General features: G+C 44.9%; 1 protein-coding gene across 1 annotated transcript in view; it reads left to right on the top strand.

The window, feature by feature from the left end:
- The window catches only part of LOC135914745 (PR domain zinc finger protein 12-like), a gene marked incomplete at its 3' end in the record, with an annotated part of 198,328 nt that overhangs the window by 145,889 nt on the left and 34,937 nt on the right, over positions 1–17,502 (top strand). Inside the window, exon 5 of the mRNA XM_070528771.1 lies at positions 7,014–7,178. Within this exon, the coding sequence (XP_070384872.1) occupies positions 7,014–7,178 (165 nt within the window). The remainder of the gene's footprint in view (positions 1–7,013; positions 7,179–17,502) is intronic.

Below are 17,502 nucleotides of genomic sequence, written 5' to 3'. Positions count from 1 at the left end.
GGGGGCACAACATACTGTGACCTACCAACATACTGTGTGTTTGACACAAAATACAGTGACCGATTAAGGAGAAAATGCTCAAGCCATGCAAACAGGTTAGGATCAAGATTAAGTTTACTAAGTTTAAATAGAAACAATTTATGGCACACTTTGTCGAAGGCCTTGGCGAAATCAAAGAAAACACAGTCTGCGAATGAACCTTTCTCGAGAATAAGATGAAGGCTGTGAGTAAAAGAAAGAAATTGAGTTTCTCAAGAGAAGTTTTTTGGAAACGATGTTGTGATTTTGTGAAAAATCAATAATTGTCTAAGTGCTTTGCTAAATCTGATTACAAAATATGTTCAAGAACCTTGCAAGGAATGCTGGTGAGGGAAATGGGGTGGTAGTTAAACGGTGAATGTTTGCTACGGGACATGTGAAGTGGGACTACATTCCCGACCTTCCAATCTGCAGTTAGCTGATGGGTATCTAAGGATTGCTGAAAACATTTTGAAAGCAGCACAGATGAATAAACAACAGTATTTTTCAGAAATTTCGCGTTAAACAAATCAGCACCAGGACTTGATGACAAAGTGAAATGTTTAATTACATTTTCGACCCCAAGAGGTTCAATGATAATAAAGTCCATAGGTGGGTAATTGCAACACTCGAGAGTTGAAAGCACAGGGTCATTACATACGACAAAGTTGTTACAGAACACAGCATTAAGAATATGGGCAAATACATCTTCGGGTACCGGTGAACCCCTGGAATCAATCAATGTGACCGAATCATCTTTGGAAGGGTTAATAACACGCCAAAACATTCTAGGGTCATTCGCAAGCATTGTTACTTTCAAGGTACATCACCATAAGGGGTGAGAAAGGTATAATCTGGCGTGATTGATTTAGCACGAGTGCCACAGGCGCGCGACAGTCTGTCTGACACAGCAATTGCCAAATGGGGTGTCAGTGCCCGTTTCTTCACCTGTTTACCTGTGGCGGCTGCCATAGTTTGACCATAAACAAATTTGTCCCCACTCCGCAATGCCGGTACGCCTAGGGAAAAACGCATATAAAATGCACTACGAAACTTATCCTCCGTAGTGCCTAGGCAGAGTCAGATATTTAAGGAGCGAAAGCCCCCACATTTTCTCTCTCACACCTTCACATACTCGCGCATGCACACAAACGACTGGTGCCTCCAGAAGTGCTAAGCTCCACTGTACTTACTAGCAATTGTAAAGTCGCTACCAGGCTCTACCACAGCGACGAATCCCGGTCTTCTACGGAACGCATAAGTATCCTAAGTACCGTTTGACGTGCAAACAATGGTATCTCGGAGTTTGATTGCTGATTTTGCTTTGTAAATGAAGCCTGTATTTTGGTGCTTTCTCGGTATAATTTTTGTAAACAACAGCAAAAAAAGTTGGAAGAGGAAAAATGAGCTTTCCATCATTTGAGCAATACTTATTGATTAATTTCTAATTTATTTTTCTCGAGGTACCAAATACTCCTGATGGCTTCCCATATTTACTCAGTTCGATAAGCATTTTCGTGAATAAGTTGCTTTAAGCAAAACACGGAAGGATGCAGAGCCAGGGGATCACTGTACTGCTTCAGTGTGTAGAATTATTATTATTGGCTAGCTTAATGCAATCGTGCAATCGTTTTATTAAGCGCCAGTCCAAATTAGTCTACTGAGTTGAAACACAACACCGCATGCAAGTCCGGGCAACAACACAGATGCCTTGCGCTACACTCTTAAACAAATATACACCCTTTGGGTTGTATCTTGCAACACAACAATAATCGTCGTCTGTCTTGCTTGCGTTTTTTTTTTTTTGCTGAAAACGCTGCGCCTGCTACTTTCCTCTCGGGAATGCTCTGTCAAGCTGATAATGCACATGCCGTTCGTGACTTGGAGCGTGACGCGGGATCGTAACGTTAAAGAAAGGAAATACGGACAAGGCAAATGACGATTATTGTTGTGTCGTAAGATACGACCCAAAGGGTGCAATTTTGCTTAAGATTTTATCATGTAGTTGTCGCAAAGGCCCCTGTGTTTCCTTTTGGCAGCGTTTCTCTTGCTTTTAGGTTTGAGTGTCATTTTATGATTTTCCAAATAATTATTTGTGTCGTTTACCCAGATAGCTAGGTGTTAGTTTTCTGAAACACATTGTACCTTATTTATAGATTTTGTTGCCTGGGCAGTGAATTAGCTGGGCTACCTAGCGAGAGGTAAATGCACCATTTGGGAAGTTAGTTGTGTCATTTGATATGAGTAGCATCAGCGTGCGCTGTTGAATTTTATCGGCCATGAACTTGTGGAGATTGTCACCCAGGATCCGTTTTCATAGTGGCGTTACATCAGAAGGCTGAATAATGACTGAGCATGCCGACGATACTTGATACTGATGCATGCAGTGGCAGCAAATATAAACATGTTCTTCTGATCAACAGTTCCAGAGTAATGTTGAAGGAGGCATAGTGCAAATCCGAGAGGCTTTTGTTTTCTGAAATTTATCGAGAGTAGTGTTTATTTTTGCGAAATTTGTTATGAGAAACACGAGGTTAAAATATTAGTGCAAAATGATGCAATCATACATTAGTTAGGCAGTAGCGTAATACGTTACAGTGGTGAAAATCCGACACAGGTAGTTGTTCCCTTATGTTAACGGGTGCGGAGCGCCACCAGATGATGACCAATGAGGGCAGTCGCAATTGCACTGACTCCCAAGATATGCTCCCTACACTATGGGCACTGCTGGTGCTCCACATCAAATGCATAAATAGATCCAAACAAGTCGACTCGCCAACACGAGCGGGGACTCAAGTGGATGCCGACAGCAACGACTCGGATTAGGAGTAATTATATATATATATATATATAGATAGTGAAAGCTCGTTAATTCGAACTTCAATAATTCGAATTTATGGATAATTCGAACAGTACGATTTGGTCCGGCCAAGCTCCACAGAAGTCTATGTATAAAAAAGTCCGTTAATTCGAACGCGAGAAGGTTCCCTCACGGATAATTCGAACTACGCTCACCTGGCACACGGCCAGAGAAAAGCGCCTACTGCCTACACACTAGGCTGTATTGCCACCGAAACGGAGAGAACGGCGAGAGAAGGCAAAATCGGAAAAAAATATAACCGACGCGGGGTCAGCCAGAAGGCAGTGGCGGCTGCCGCTTCTCCGTTCTACGTAACCTCCAAGACTTCTTGTCCGTTGCGAATCTCGGAGGCTTTGCAAATCTTGTACAGCTGCTAATGTTGTGCGGAGATGGCACGGCAAGCGCCAAAACACAGCGAATCAAGTACGTCGCAGCTGCGCTTGCAATCAAGAACCAACGAATCAGGGCCTTCGCCACCTTCACATGTTCAGCGTCTTTGTCCGGGCAGTCTTCATCGGTTGTGCACCTCTGTTTTCAGCTTAGGAGGTATCGGCCGTCGCGAATCATTGTGATAGCGTTAAGCCTCGGCTAACATTCGTTTCGGTGGACATCGGTGGTGTGGCACAGTCGGACCCAGAGCTTCGACTTGAAGATGGCGTGTGCCCGCGGCACACGCCATCACTTTCTGACACGCCAAATTTCTGACATGCCCTACTGCTTTCAAATCGCAGTGTACTGTTGCTCTCCTTCACTTTCATTAGTTCGAACTTTCGTTAATTCGAACTGAAGCGGCTTCCCCTTGCGGTTCGAATTAACGAGCTTTTACTGATATATATATATATATATATATATATATATATATATATATATATATATATATATATATATATATATATATATATATATATCAGTGGCCACTTAGGGCGTTGATTCCAGTAAATCACCTGTGTGTGACTTTTTCTGCTTTCCATCAGCCTACCAGGCAGGTGGAGGCACATTCTCCAAGCCCTGGCAATAATGAAGCCATTCGCTTCACAGGGCCCTCAAACGCGAGCATCATGACATTGAATAACCAGAACCGTGTGCACAAGTTCAAGTTCAAGTTTATTGTTTGTTATTGCATCTACATGAAACGGGCTGACATATTATATACAGCATCAGGAGGTCCCAGAGTGAGAAACTGCCAGAGGACCTCCTATTATTAGTCGGTGCATAAGAGTATTAGAGCAGCAAGTAGAGAGCGAAAAACAAACAAAAAGAAGAGAGAGAGATAAAAAAAGGAAGAAAAACGTGCTAAGAAATACAATTCGCAGAGAATAAGTTATAATAAATAGAAAACAACTAGATATGTATTAAAAACAGCGCTATACAATAATATCACAATAAATAATCATAAGCAGGAATATCTAGTAATGTGTAACAAAAATTTGGCTCTTCTACATATTACTAACAAAGGCAAATACAAAGTATGTTACAGAAATAAGAAGCCTAACGATACAATAATAAAGGTAATGTAAAGAATATGTATTAATCATGAAAATGTATTTATGACAAATGAAAAGATGGTTCTGCTAACAGTATTCTCTTCATATTGTGTTTAAAAAGCTGCAATGAAAGAGGTGACCTAATATTGCCATGGATGCGATTCCAAAGTGAAATACCATGGAAGCGAATTGTTAATTTTCCGTAGTTGGATCTGATTTTACGTAAGAGAAGTTTATTGCGTTCTGAAAACCTAGTATTATTTTTGTTCATGAGGTTATGAAAAGGAAGGCTGTCTAATGATATTTCACGATGAAAGAGACGAAATGTAATGAGTGACAACTTGTGATAGAACAGCTGCTGAATGGATAAAACGTTAAGATGTTGATAGATAGGTAAAGAATGGCAAAGGAATGAGCTAAAAGTAATCAATTTTATTGCCTGATTTTGAAGACGTTCAAGTGGTTTTAGATGAATGGCATATGTATTACCCCATGGAGATAAACAGTATGATAAATGACTGTAATTATAAGCATGATAGAACGAGCTAATAACATGAGGCTGGAAGAATGCACGTGTTTTATAGCTACTGCAGATGCCAAATGAAACCTCTTTTATTAGCGAGTTGGCATGGCTATTGAACTTACATTACGAGGTGTGCGTTAGAAAGCCACTGTTCTTGTCTTCCGTGCACACATTGAGCGAGTTTTCAGTCTGTCTGCTAGTGTCTCCGCAGGAAGACGCGAGAAGATGAAAAAAGAAATGAAATTCTGTGTTCTCACATGCCAAGACCAGGATATGATTGTGAGGCACGCCGTAGGTTGGCTGTCTTGGCTGCTTTTACCCCCTGGAGTTATTTAACGTGCGCTTAAATCCAAGTACACTCAGGCTTTACACTTTCTCTGTTCTTTCTACTTTTTTTTCATAACCAAACCCGCAACCTCGTGCTTAGAAGCACAAGGCCATAGACGCTAAGGCAGGTTGAAGATCACGGATGAGAATTTCGAAAAGCGCTTTTGAAGGAATATAAAGAACGTACAAGGGACTACAAATGATACACTTAAACAGCCAAGCCAGGTCGTTCTACTAACTGTGTTTGTGTAATGGCAACAAGGGTTAAGGCCAAAGTAACATAAAATGATCAGTGGCATTTCAGTAATTGTTTACTTTTATGTGGATGTAGTTGGTCACAGTAATCTATTATATATCCGGATGAAGTGTTTGCAATTGTGATCGGTTATTTTTTTCTGTAACGTGTACAAGTCTGTTATCTACATTCCCACTTTTGACTTGCTCAGCGAAATCATTGGTGTCCTATTTGAGACTCCTCACAATGCGGGGGTTTTGTTGCTTTTAGTTTGGACGCCCGATAAAGAAATTTTGGGACCCGCGGTGAAATTTGCCTTGAGGCCCTAGCACAGCTGCTGCTGTTGCTGATGATGACAACAACAAGAGCGATTGCGGTATTTAATTGAGATGGGGGGGGGGGCAAATACATAAGGTGTTCTAAGTTTCGACTGCTGTTTTCGAGTTTATTCTGAGTTAAAAGGTTACAAGCCCATGAACATACTTCTTCATTTGCATTTCTGCGGTCGCGCACACCCACCGATTGGAAGAGAGGTTGTTATCAAAAGCTTGAGTTGTACAGATAAAGGAAATTCATGAGATATTGCCTGGTGAAACTATATAGCCTGAGAGTATTTGACATATTTGAAAATTACATTGGAAGAGTGGCAGAACGCTTTGTCAATGAGAGCAAGATCTCATTAATGTTCCTAACGGTCTTGAAGTTAAGTCATCACAGTATCATGTGATCTCTGTGAAGACTGCAAGCATCAGCTAGATAATGTTTTTTGGAAGTCTAGCTAATGACACTGTTGTTTATTTGTGCTTACAAAGAAGCGATGATTTGCTAAAGCACTTTTGTATGTCGTGCCTCACCGGATCAGCTTACCAGCGCGTCAATGTAGAATATTGAGGAATTGACCTCGGAGATGTTTTCAGACTGCAGTTGATATCGCGGGATGTTTCCTACCTGCTCGCAAGTTGCTGCTTGTTCTTGCTGCAATTAATAAATAACAGGCGAACCATAATGGGAAAATTACTGTACGTCATTCTCCTGCCAACGCCGGTATTGCCACCGCCATGAGGTTTAACTTGAAAAATACTGAAGACTTTACATAGTGTACTGCTGAGCAGGGCATAAAACTGAGAAAGGTGTGTATACTGTAGCGGGTGACAGGTTCACTTGTCTGCAGATATTAATTCTTTTACTGATGAAATGCCATTCAAATAAAGCCAATGCGCTATGTGAAATTCCCAACACCACCACTTTCTCTTATTCGCTGCTGGAATAACTCGCTACTTGTGTTTCCTCTCCTAATCGATACAGCAGCCTTACTGTCTTTCAACATTGACGCCTTTCATTTTCCTAAAATCAAGAACAGCCCATGGAGCTGGGCAAGAAAGTGAGGCAAACTCTCTTAATGAATCATTTTCTTTTCTATTCCTTCTTGTTTGGTTCTTAGCTTGGTGTTGTATTTATGTGCTATCCACAAAATGGCCTGCTTTATGATTCTCGATTAAGCTCCAAAAGACGTGTTTTGTTCCCCTTGTCTCCGAGCCAAGGAGTGATGTGGTTGCATGTTCGCAGGCCATCGATGGTGCAAGCGGCCGTGTGCGCTTCTTCGTGGACGGTGCCGATGCAGTGATGCCTTCGTGGATGGCATACGTGCAGTGCGCCCGCCACGAGCAGGAGCAGAACCTGGACATGCTGCTGCTCCTTCCCGAAGGCACCCTCTATTATAGGGTCACAAAGGTGAGCGGCCAGGCTGCGCCGCATGGGTGCAAAGCACGCTAATTTGCTAGCGAGGCAGCTGAGAAGGAAATATTCCATTGGTTGGTTGACTGATTGATGTCATATGAGAGACACCGTATGTAGTGGAGGGTTCCGGATTAGTTTTGGTGTTCCTTGCCTATACATATGATCTTGTGCTACTGTAGTCTGTTGTCGCTGTGTCTGTGCTCCCATTTGATGAATCTCTTTACCTTCCCTGTTTCTCAGTGCAGGGTAGCAAACGGGTTTTCCCCTTCTAGTTAACCTCTACACATTTCCCCTTTGCTTTGTCTCTCCCTTGACCACCCAAACAGTTCTAACAATTACCTAAAGCTGAGTACAGGATGGTTTTTACATTTTCCCCCAGCTGTCGAAGCGGGGAATCAGATTCCAAGCTTAGTGGACAAATATGCCCTGGATACACTGCCTATATACGAAAGGCTGCTGCATGCGATTCCTCTTTTTTCCTCAACTTCTTTCCAGCGACTATTAAAATACAGAAGCCCTTTAACCAAGTTCCATTGTTGTGCATGCAATAACACTTACTGTTCTTGTTGCCAGTGTAGGGTTGATACGGGGAAGTGCAATCAGCTGTAGTAAAAATAAAACAAAGAAAATTAAAAGCTTCACTTTTTTGTGCCAGTGAAGGAAGTTTTGTTGCGCTAACGCATACAACGCAGTTTAAATATAAAAAAATATGGGGTTTCATGTTCGAAAACCAAGATATTATGAGGCACGCCCTAGTGGGGGACTCCAGAATAATGTAGACCCTTGGGGTTCTTTAACGTGCACCTAAATCTAATGGCGTTTTTCACTGATCGATTTGTAGTAGGAATTCTTGCTCGTGGCAATGAATCCGAATTTCACTGGTCGATCTGAAGGGAGATCGCGCTTTCCACTGGTCATTTCGGATCAACTCGCTCCGCGCCGGATCGCTCTCGCGTGCTCCGCCACTGAGGCGCGGACTCGGGAAAAAACAGCGCGTGTCACTTCCGTCTTCAAGCAAAATTGGTAACCTCTGGGTACGCACAACGTTGTTATGGTGGCTAGAAGTAGAGGTGGGGCCAACGCCCGTAGTTCGTGGCAAAAGCGCGCTCCTTCGATTCGTGCCGCCACCACAGTGGCGCTGCGGTCAGCATTGCGATGTCTCCCTTAGCCCCTCCCGCTCTTTCCCCTGCTATCTGTGCATGATCACGTGTGATTGTCGTTTGCTAGGTTCGACGTTGCACGCATGCGATTTTCACGGTGTTTTCTTTGTGGTGAAAGGTTGCTCGTTAGCATGTAGGCTTGGGTTCCGTGCCCTGTTCCAGCTAAATGGATCCTCGAGTAGAGAAAGTAATGCAAACGCACTGCTTTGGGCCTCACGGCACGCCCGGTTATGTATCATCAAGGAAGACGGGAAGTGTGTCACTTTGTTTTCTGTGCCAAAGGACCCCGAACGCATTGAAACGGGGCGGCGGGCTGTCTCCCGGGCTGACAAATCTCTCTATGCGAAATCGGCGCTCTGTGAGCTTCACTTTCACGAACAATACATTGTGCGTCACTTCACGCACATGGTCAACGGCGAAACAGTCAAAATTTCCTATGATGGACCCGTGCTTCCAAGCGTCGCAGTGCCAACAATTTACCCAAATGCTCCATCGCACCCCTCCAAGAGGTGCGATAGAGCTCTAAGACAGCAGCCCTCACAGCTGCTGTTGATATGGGAGGAGTTATATACCGGTCAGATCAACTGAATTCACTGGTGACGTTATTGGAAAATACTTTCACGCTCTGCATCAATGAGAAACAAGTAAGAAGCGACAGCTTTATGTATCTGGCATATTTTATCCATCTTACCAAGCTGAACCTTGTTGGCTGCCCTGAACACGAAACAGCCTTTACAAATAGCATAGTTAGGTTCCGTGTTCTCACAAGGCTCCATTACTGCGTTAAGTCTTAGAACGAAAAACGGGACAAAATGCGCGAGCGAATGAAGACGCTAGAGCTGCGTCGATTGCTTTGAATTGTGCCTTGAGAACCTTGCTACAAACCTTATTTTTTCATGGTTATATTGGGCTTAGTATTACACTGACGATTTTAAGTGAATGACAGGACGTGGACGTACGTAGCGCAAGTCCACGTACTGTCCTTCACCTAAAATTGCGCTACGTACATCCACGTCCTGCCCTTCACTTAAGATCGTCAGTGTAACACTAAGCGCTACATAATCATGAACGCTCACGAACTAGCCCCCTTCATTGCTTTACTTTGTTTTTTAATCAATGACTTTTAGTTTCAGTTACGTGCGATTTCTCTGTGATGCATGTTGAGAAGTCCTATTTCCTGAATTCAATGTGCAATAAATGTCGTTTTGGTAACCTGGATTTGGTTGCTGAGGTTCGTGACTGTTTCTGTTGGGCTCCTTCATTAGTTGGAGCTGGCCAACGGGAGCTCCGACATCGTATGAGAATCAGGCGTTTCCTCTCTATCGAGTGCGGTGTGATAATGAATCATTCTCAAGAACTGAAACTGCTTGTAGAACTTTATTCACTACATACCTTTAGGTCCTCAATTGCGCTTTTAACTTATCTGCGTGGAAACACGTGTCGTGAGGTCAAGTAAGTGCAGCTTTTTTCACGCGCGGCGAACCCATAAGCGCTGCCCGCGGCCAGCGTGGCCCAGCACAGTGGGCACACCGCGCATCGCGCTACGGAGAGCAGCGCCACCTACTCAAGACATGAATCAGAGGATCGGCGTTCTCCCCATGTTGGTGTCGCCTAACAACTTCTAGCGACCATAACATTGTGTTGCTTCGCGAAATGGCTGCGTTCGGTGCTGTTGTAGAGCTCACGTTTAGCGAGGAGAGCTCGGACGACAGCGATTGCGAGATGACGCAGCTGCTGTACGAAGCCTTCTATGTACGTTGTCTATGCACAATCCTTGCGGGCGCGACATGAAAATGACGGACTCTGCGACTGCCTCGGTCAAATTACGTATGGGGGCCGGCGACTTTGGTTGCCGTGGAAACGTACAGAGTGGAAGTCGGGCATAGTTTCCGGAACAGGATCATGGGACTTGTTCGCAGACATCCTGTGTGAGCCCTTACAGAGCGTTCTTGCGCTCCGCTGGCCAATTCGGATTTGTGAAACCCGAGGGCTCACTCGACGATTTTGGCTGCCGCTCCCCCCGCAGGGGCGTCTGCGTCAGCAGGTGTTTGGTGTGTTGCGACACCACGTACCCGAGCACACGAGGGTTGGACTCTCCCGCGTGTAGCCGTGCGCGGCTTAGCCGTGTCCGGGGAAAGGGGGATCCGGGGGGTTGAGCCGATGCCGGGTGTTTGGACCTTTAAGGCCCCCCGGCGGAGGCAACACACCTCTTTGGCCTCTGCTTCACGTAGACGGCACCCCTGGACTGACCCACCCGGGGGAAATCGGTAGTTGCCTTTTCCTGTCTCTCTCTCCCTCCAGCTTTCGTCTTTCTCTCACTTTCTACCTTTCCTGTCTTCTCCTAGCTTCCGTTTACTTCCAATTTTTCCAGGCAGCAAGAGTTAACCTTGTGTGAATAACCAACCTAGGTTATCTCATATTTGGTTATAGTGATAACGTACAGCTGGCGTTTGCAGGACCTGTTTTTACAGTCCCTGTAACGTCCCCTTGTAGGTCTCCACGGTGGGTGGTTGACGTTATCGCCGAAAATTACATTATTCTATGGCTAGTTCCTTTCCTCCCCTCCTTGATCGCCCTCTCAAAAGAGGGCACACCGAAGATGTATTCAAGTTCTTTGGTCGTGAAAGACCCAACTTCCCACGATTTCATGTGATTCACTCGGAAACGTCAGACACATAAGTGCGTGCAATCTCTCCATTTCTAGTATCAAGGTCTTTAACTGAGGCCCTTGGTCCAGGTTACAAGGCGACAAGGATGGCAAGTGGTGATCTCCTTTTAGAACTACATGATCAGAAACAATATGAAAAATTGCCCAGTCTAGGGTCATTTGGGGATGTTCCCATGACAGTAATTCCACACCGTACTCTGAACACCACCCGCGGCATTGTCTCGGATGATGATCTGCTCCAGCTGACAGAGGCTGAGCTCCTGGAGGGCTTCAGTGAGCAGAATGTTGTCAATGTGAGAACAATTAAGATGAGAAGGGATGGAAAAGAAATTCAAACGAAGCACCTAATACTCACATTTGGTTCAAGTATTCTGCCCGAGTCTGTAGAGGCCGGGTACATCAAGCTCCGTGTCAGACCATATGTGCCAAATCCCCTCAGATGCTTCAAGTGCCAACGTTTCGGCCACAGTTCGCAGAGCTGCCGGGGCCGTCAAACATGCGCGAAATGCAGTGCCCTTGAACACGCCACTGAAGCTTGTAAGAACTCTCTCCACTGTGTAAACTGTGACGGGGATCACGCCGCGTACTCACGGTCGTGCCCCTCCTGGAAGAAGGAAAAAGAAATTGTAACGATAAAGGTAAAAGAGAAGATATCATTCAAAGAGGCACGAAGGCGGGTAGCATACCTGCCAAAGAAAAGCTTTGCCGAAGTGGCGCATCAGCGGGCAGCGTCACAACCGCCTCCGGCGGCTGTCAGACCCACAAGCAGTGAGTCGGCAGTTAGGCCATCTGCCCCCACGGTGGTCGCAGCTAACGCTGCCCCACCAACCGAGCAGAAGGGACCATCAACCCTGAAGGTGGGCGCAGCCGAGGCTGCCCCAACCTCCCCGGCCCCTTCCAGCGCTGGCAACAGCCGGCGCAGCCAAATCCCTCAGGGAGCCCCATCGACCTCCGGGCTGGTTGGCGCAGGGGTCTTGCCCTATAAGGCGGGACCTTCCCTGGTAACTTCTCGCTCACAAGAGCACGTGTCCGGCGCCTCACAAGAGGCAATGGACGCTACACCTATCCCCACGGCGCGCCAAGCGCCTAAGGAGCGGCGAGGCTCCCTCGAACGCTCCAGAAAGGGCAGAACTCCCGTTACAAGGCCTCGAAAGAGCTTTGTAACCTAAGGCATCACCTCCGTTTCCATACACACAGCACATATTTACTTTCAATATGGATTCACAAATTATTCTATGGAACGTCAGAGTTCTTAGGAACCTTGATGACGTGCAAGAGCTCATTCAAAAACACAATCCAAAACTGCTGTGTCTACAGGAAACACACTTAAAAACAAAACACACAAATTCTCTTCGTCAGCACAATATTTTTCGCAAAGATCGCAATGATGCTATGGCATCATCGAGCGGTGTTGCCATTGTAATTCAAAAAAGCATAGCGTGTCAATGTTTACAGCTACGAACGGCCCTCGAAGCAGTAGCGGTTCGAGTTGTCCTGCTAAACAAACTCATTACTATTTGTTCGATTTACATACCCCCGCATTACCAACTAAACAAACATGAATTTCAGTCCTTGATAGATCAATTGCCAGAACCTTATCTTGTTCTTGGCGATTTCAATGCACACAACAGCTTGTGGGGAGACTCTCGTATTGATGCGCGATGTCGTCTCGTTGAACAGTTCCTTTTTTCTTCTGAAGCGTGCCTTCTCAATGAGAAAGAACCCACATATTACTATCTTGCAAACACAACCTTTTCGTCAATAGATCTTAGTATAGTCTCCGCGTCTATACTGCCCAAACTCGAATGGGAAGTTACGAGCAATCATTACGGGAGCGATCCCTTCCCCGTACTGCTAAGAACATCTAAAGAAAATGAATTTCCTCCACAAGCTTCTAGGTGGAAGATACATACAGCCGACTGGGAGAAATTCCGAACTCTTACTAATATCTCGCTGGCTGATATGTCTTCTCTAGAAATCGATGCTGCTGTGGAGTACTTTACAGCCTTCATAATAGATGCCGCAACTAAATGTATATCACAAGTAAATGGATTGGCAGGCAAACGGCGTGTCCCGTGGTGGAACAACAACTGTAGGATCGCTCGTAAGAAACAAAACAAAGCGTGGGGGTTGCTACGCGCCTCCCCCACTGCGGAGAATCTTATCAATTTTAAAAAAGTAAAATCCCAAGGCAGGCGAACCCGCCGACAGGCCAGAAAAGAGAGTTGGCAGAAGTTTTTATCTGGTATCAACTCCTATACAGATGAGGCCAAAGTCTGGAACATGGTTAATAGGATAAAAGGGCGACAAACATATTCACTTCCTTTGGTGAACACACAAGGTGAAACACTGAAAGATCAGGATCAGGCAGACTCACTTGGGGAACACTTTGAGAGCGTGTCGTGTTCAAACCATTATTCGCAATCCTTTTTGAAATACACACAAATAGAAGAATGTAAGCCAATAATACGAAAATCTAGACAGAATGAACCTTATAACCAGGCTTTCAGCATTGCTGAGTTGAGAGCTCCCTTGAACACATGCAAAAGCTCTGCACCGGGACCTGATAGAGTCATGTACGAAATGATCAGAAACTTACACACTGACACCAAACTTACACTACTCACGCTTTTCAACGCTATTTGGGCTACGGGAAACCTCCCATCCACATGGAAAGAAGCGATTGTGGTCCCTGTTCTTAAGCAGGGTAAAGACCCTTCCTTGGCGGCAAGTTACCGTCCGATGGCTCTTACAAATTGTCTTTGGAAGCTTCTTGAAAAAATGGTTAACCGCAGACTTGTACATTTCCTTGAACTCAACAATACGGTCGATCCCTTTTAGTGTGGCTTCAGGGAAGGGCGGTCCACAAGCGATCAGCTTGTGCGCATTGAGGGAAACATTCGCGACGCCTTTCTACATAAACAATATTTCCTATCCGTATTCCTCGACATGGAGAAGGCGTACGACATTACGTGGCGTTATGGAATCGTGAGAGACTTGTCGGGAATCGGCATCCGTGGCAATATGCTCGTCCTAATAGAAAGCTATTTGTCCAACCGTACCTTCCGCGTGAAAGTCGGCAATGAATTGTCGCGACCTTTTATACAGGAAACTGGTGTACCTCAAGGAGGGGTACTTAGCTGCACGCTCTTCATCGTGAAAATGAACACCCTTCGTGCTTCATTACCACCAGCCATTTTTTATTCCGTTTACGTAGACGACATACAGATAGGTTTCAAATTCTGCAACCTTACAGTATGTGAGAGGCAAGTTCAACAGGGCTTGAACAAAGTGTCCAAATGGGTAGAAGAAAACGGATTTAAAGTTAACCCCAACAAAAGTTCTTGTGTGCTTTTCACAAGAAAGAGAGGGCTCATTGCAGAACCCAGTATCGAAATGTATGGTCAGCAAATTCCTGTGAACAAAGAACACAAGTTCTTAGGCATCATACTTGATTCGAAATTAACTTTTATTCCATACATAAAGTACCTCAAGGTCAAATGCTTAAAAACAATGAACTTGCTTAACGTGCCATCCCACACAACATGGGGCAGCGACAAGAAATGTTTAATGAATCTTTACAAGAGCCTCATCCGATCACGGTTGGACTACGGTGCCATGATCTATCATTCTGCAGCCCCGAGCGCGCTAAAGATGCTAGATCCGGTCCACCATCTAGGAATCCGACTGGCCACTGGAGCTTTCAGAACAAATCCTATTGAAAGCTTATATGCAGAATCAAATGAGTGGTCACTTCATCTGCAGAGAACATACATCAGCCAGACATATTTTTTGAAAGTCCACTCTAATCCTCAACATCCGTGTTTTAATACCATTAACGATACGACATATGCTACACTCTTTCATAATCGTCCCTCCGTAGACAGCCTTTCTCGCAGCGTGTGAGGGAGCTTAGTGATGAAATGCGTGTCCCAATCCTCGAGCTTCGCCCAATGCATCCAGCCAAGCTGCTACCTCCTTGGGAGTGGCAGCTGATACAATGCGATATATCCTTCACGCAAGTTACAAAACACGCTCCAGAAATTGAAATCCAAATGCATTTCCGGGAACTCCAGCACAAATACTCCTGCACGGAGTTCTACACAGACGCATCGAAGTCACATGATGGGGTGTCTTATGCAGCCGTCGGTCCATCCTTCTCGGAAACCGATGTACGGCATCCGGAAACTAGTATCTTTACGGCTAAGGCTTACGCACTGCTGTCGGTCGTAAAGCACATAAATAAATCAAAACTCCAGAAATCAGTTATATATACGGACTCCCTTAGTGTTGTGAAGGCATTGATGTCTTTCTGTAGCCACAAAAATCCGGTAATTAATGAACTCTACTCCATACTGTGTAAAGCATATATATCTAACCAACATGTGATTATATGCTGGGTGCATGGACATAGGGTCATTGCGGGAGACGTACTAGCGGACCAGATGGCCACATCAATTTCATTGCATGCAGTTAGCCCTACTGCTTCGGTCCCTGTCACAGACCTGAAGCCTTTCTTAAGAAGAAAACTGCGAAACCACCGGGAACGTATGTGGTACGCAGAAGTAAATATTAAACTGCACGTGATAAAGCCACAGTTAGGTTCTTGGCCCTCCGTAACAAAATCACGCCAGACAGATGTCCTATTCTGTTGTCTAAGAATAGGACACACATTTGGCACACATAACGTTTACCCACCGGAAACGAGCCTCCAATCTGTGGTAGATGCGGGGAGAGGCTGACCGTCCTCCACGTCCTTCTGGAGTGTCGGAAAGCCGAATCTGAAAGAAAGAAACATTTTCCCTTAGCATACCGGCAGCACATCCCCCTTCATGCAGTAATGTTACTCGGCCCAGAACCGCTGTTTGACACCAACGCAGTCCTGGGCTTCCTGAAACATGTTGTATTACACGTTATTAGCCCCACACACTCGTAGCGTCTCCTCTCTTTAGAGGATGCCGCTGTGATAGCTGTTTCATATAGCACATGCCTCTAGGCCCTTGTGTTTCAAGGGCTCTGGTGAGGCAGTGGTGCTCCAGGTAATTTCACCATCCAATATATTTTCTGTATTGCATCACCCTTTCACGATGGATTTTATTGCACATAGAACACGTCATTTGCATTCGACATAATCTTATTACAGATAGATTTTACGCACTCTAGAGCGACTATTTTTAAGGCCCCTATACAGCCACTTTACATTAACCCCATAGAACTCATAACTACATTGCGAACTCATCACCACTGCCCTGGCGCTCTTTGGCCACACCTGGCCCTTGCGCCAATAAACACTACATATCATCATCATCATCATGGCTGCCGCTCCAGATCGACCAGATAAAAACGCCGTAAGTACACAGGCGTTTTCGCATTTCGCCCCCGTCGCAATGCGGCCGCCGTGGCTGGGATTCGATCCCGTGACCTCAAGCTTAGCAGCCCAACACCATAGCCACTACCTAACAATGGCAGTCACTATATTATAATAATAATATTTATTTATTTCAGACGAGAAGGTCTCAGATCCAAGCGCCCAATGCAGATGTGCTCTGCCTGACGGGACCCCAGCCCCAGAATGCACACACTCAGAACATGTAGTGATGGAAACAAGAACATAATACGCTATCGTTACGCACAGAACACTGTTTTATGCAAAGTAAACAACGGAACAAGGTACAAACTTTTGTAATCATAAAGGAAAATTCGTACAAATAAGGCAACCTCAGGATCATATAAAATTCTGTATACACAACCTATTGATCATTAAGACAGGAAAGGAGATCAGCTTTAACATTCTTTTTTAAAGAATTCAGGGGCACGCATTTCTGAATAATTTCTATGGCCTGTGAATGTCAGTTGAGAAGACTGGGAATTAAGTAGGAAAGCATTTGGGTTCGGTAGTTGATCCTCACAAGTGGAGTGCTGTAATGGTCGTGCCTTAAACTACTAGAGTACAATTCAAGATATCGATGGTTTAAGCGTACGCATTTTAAATGCAGAAAGTGATGCTTATGGAATTGGGGAAAATAATTGGTGTTCTGCTTAAATTACATTGCGCAAACCTGCTTTGCGCCGCAAAAGCTAGAGAGCTGGCTTTCAGAATGGCAAGCATTGTGATATCCCAAGTTATTACAGTGAAATCTCGTTACTACGTACCCCACATTAACGAATTTCTCCCATTTATGACTATATTGAAAATCCCCGCCAGATAGGCTATATTTTCATTGTAAAAGTTTTTCAGAACTACGAATTTCAATACAGCGCATATTCATAATGACGCACATAGTTTAATTTCCACTTTGTAATCGAGTAACATAAGTATTACGAATTCGGCTAAAAGTGACAGCGCCGCAACTCTCGTGTGAAACAGAAACCGCGAGAGTAGCAGTTATCGTCATCACCATGGCACAGTATCGATCATCATCATCATCATCATCATGTCGAGTGCCAATTGCTTCACCACAAACTTCACCAAGAACTTCTCGACAAAGGT

This window comes from Dermacentor albipictus, unplaced genomic scaffold, assembly GCF_038994185.2.
Source record: "Dermacentor albipictus isolate Rhodes 1998 colony unplaced genomic scaffold, USDA_Dalb.pri_finalv2 scaffold_14, whole genome shotgun sequence".
Classification (NCBI taxonomy): domain Eukaryota; kingdom Metazoa; phylum Arthropoda; class Arachnida; order Ixodida; family Ixodidae; genus Dermacentor; species Dermacentor albipictus.
Note: the sequence above shows the minus strand (reverse complement) of the source record. Positions and strands in the feature narration are given on the sequence as shown.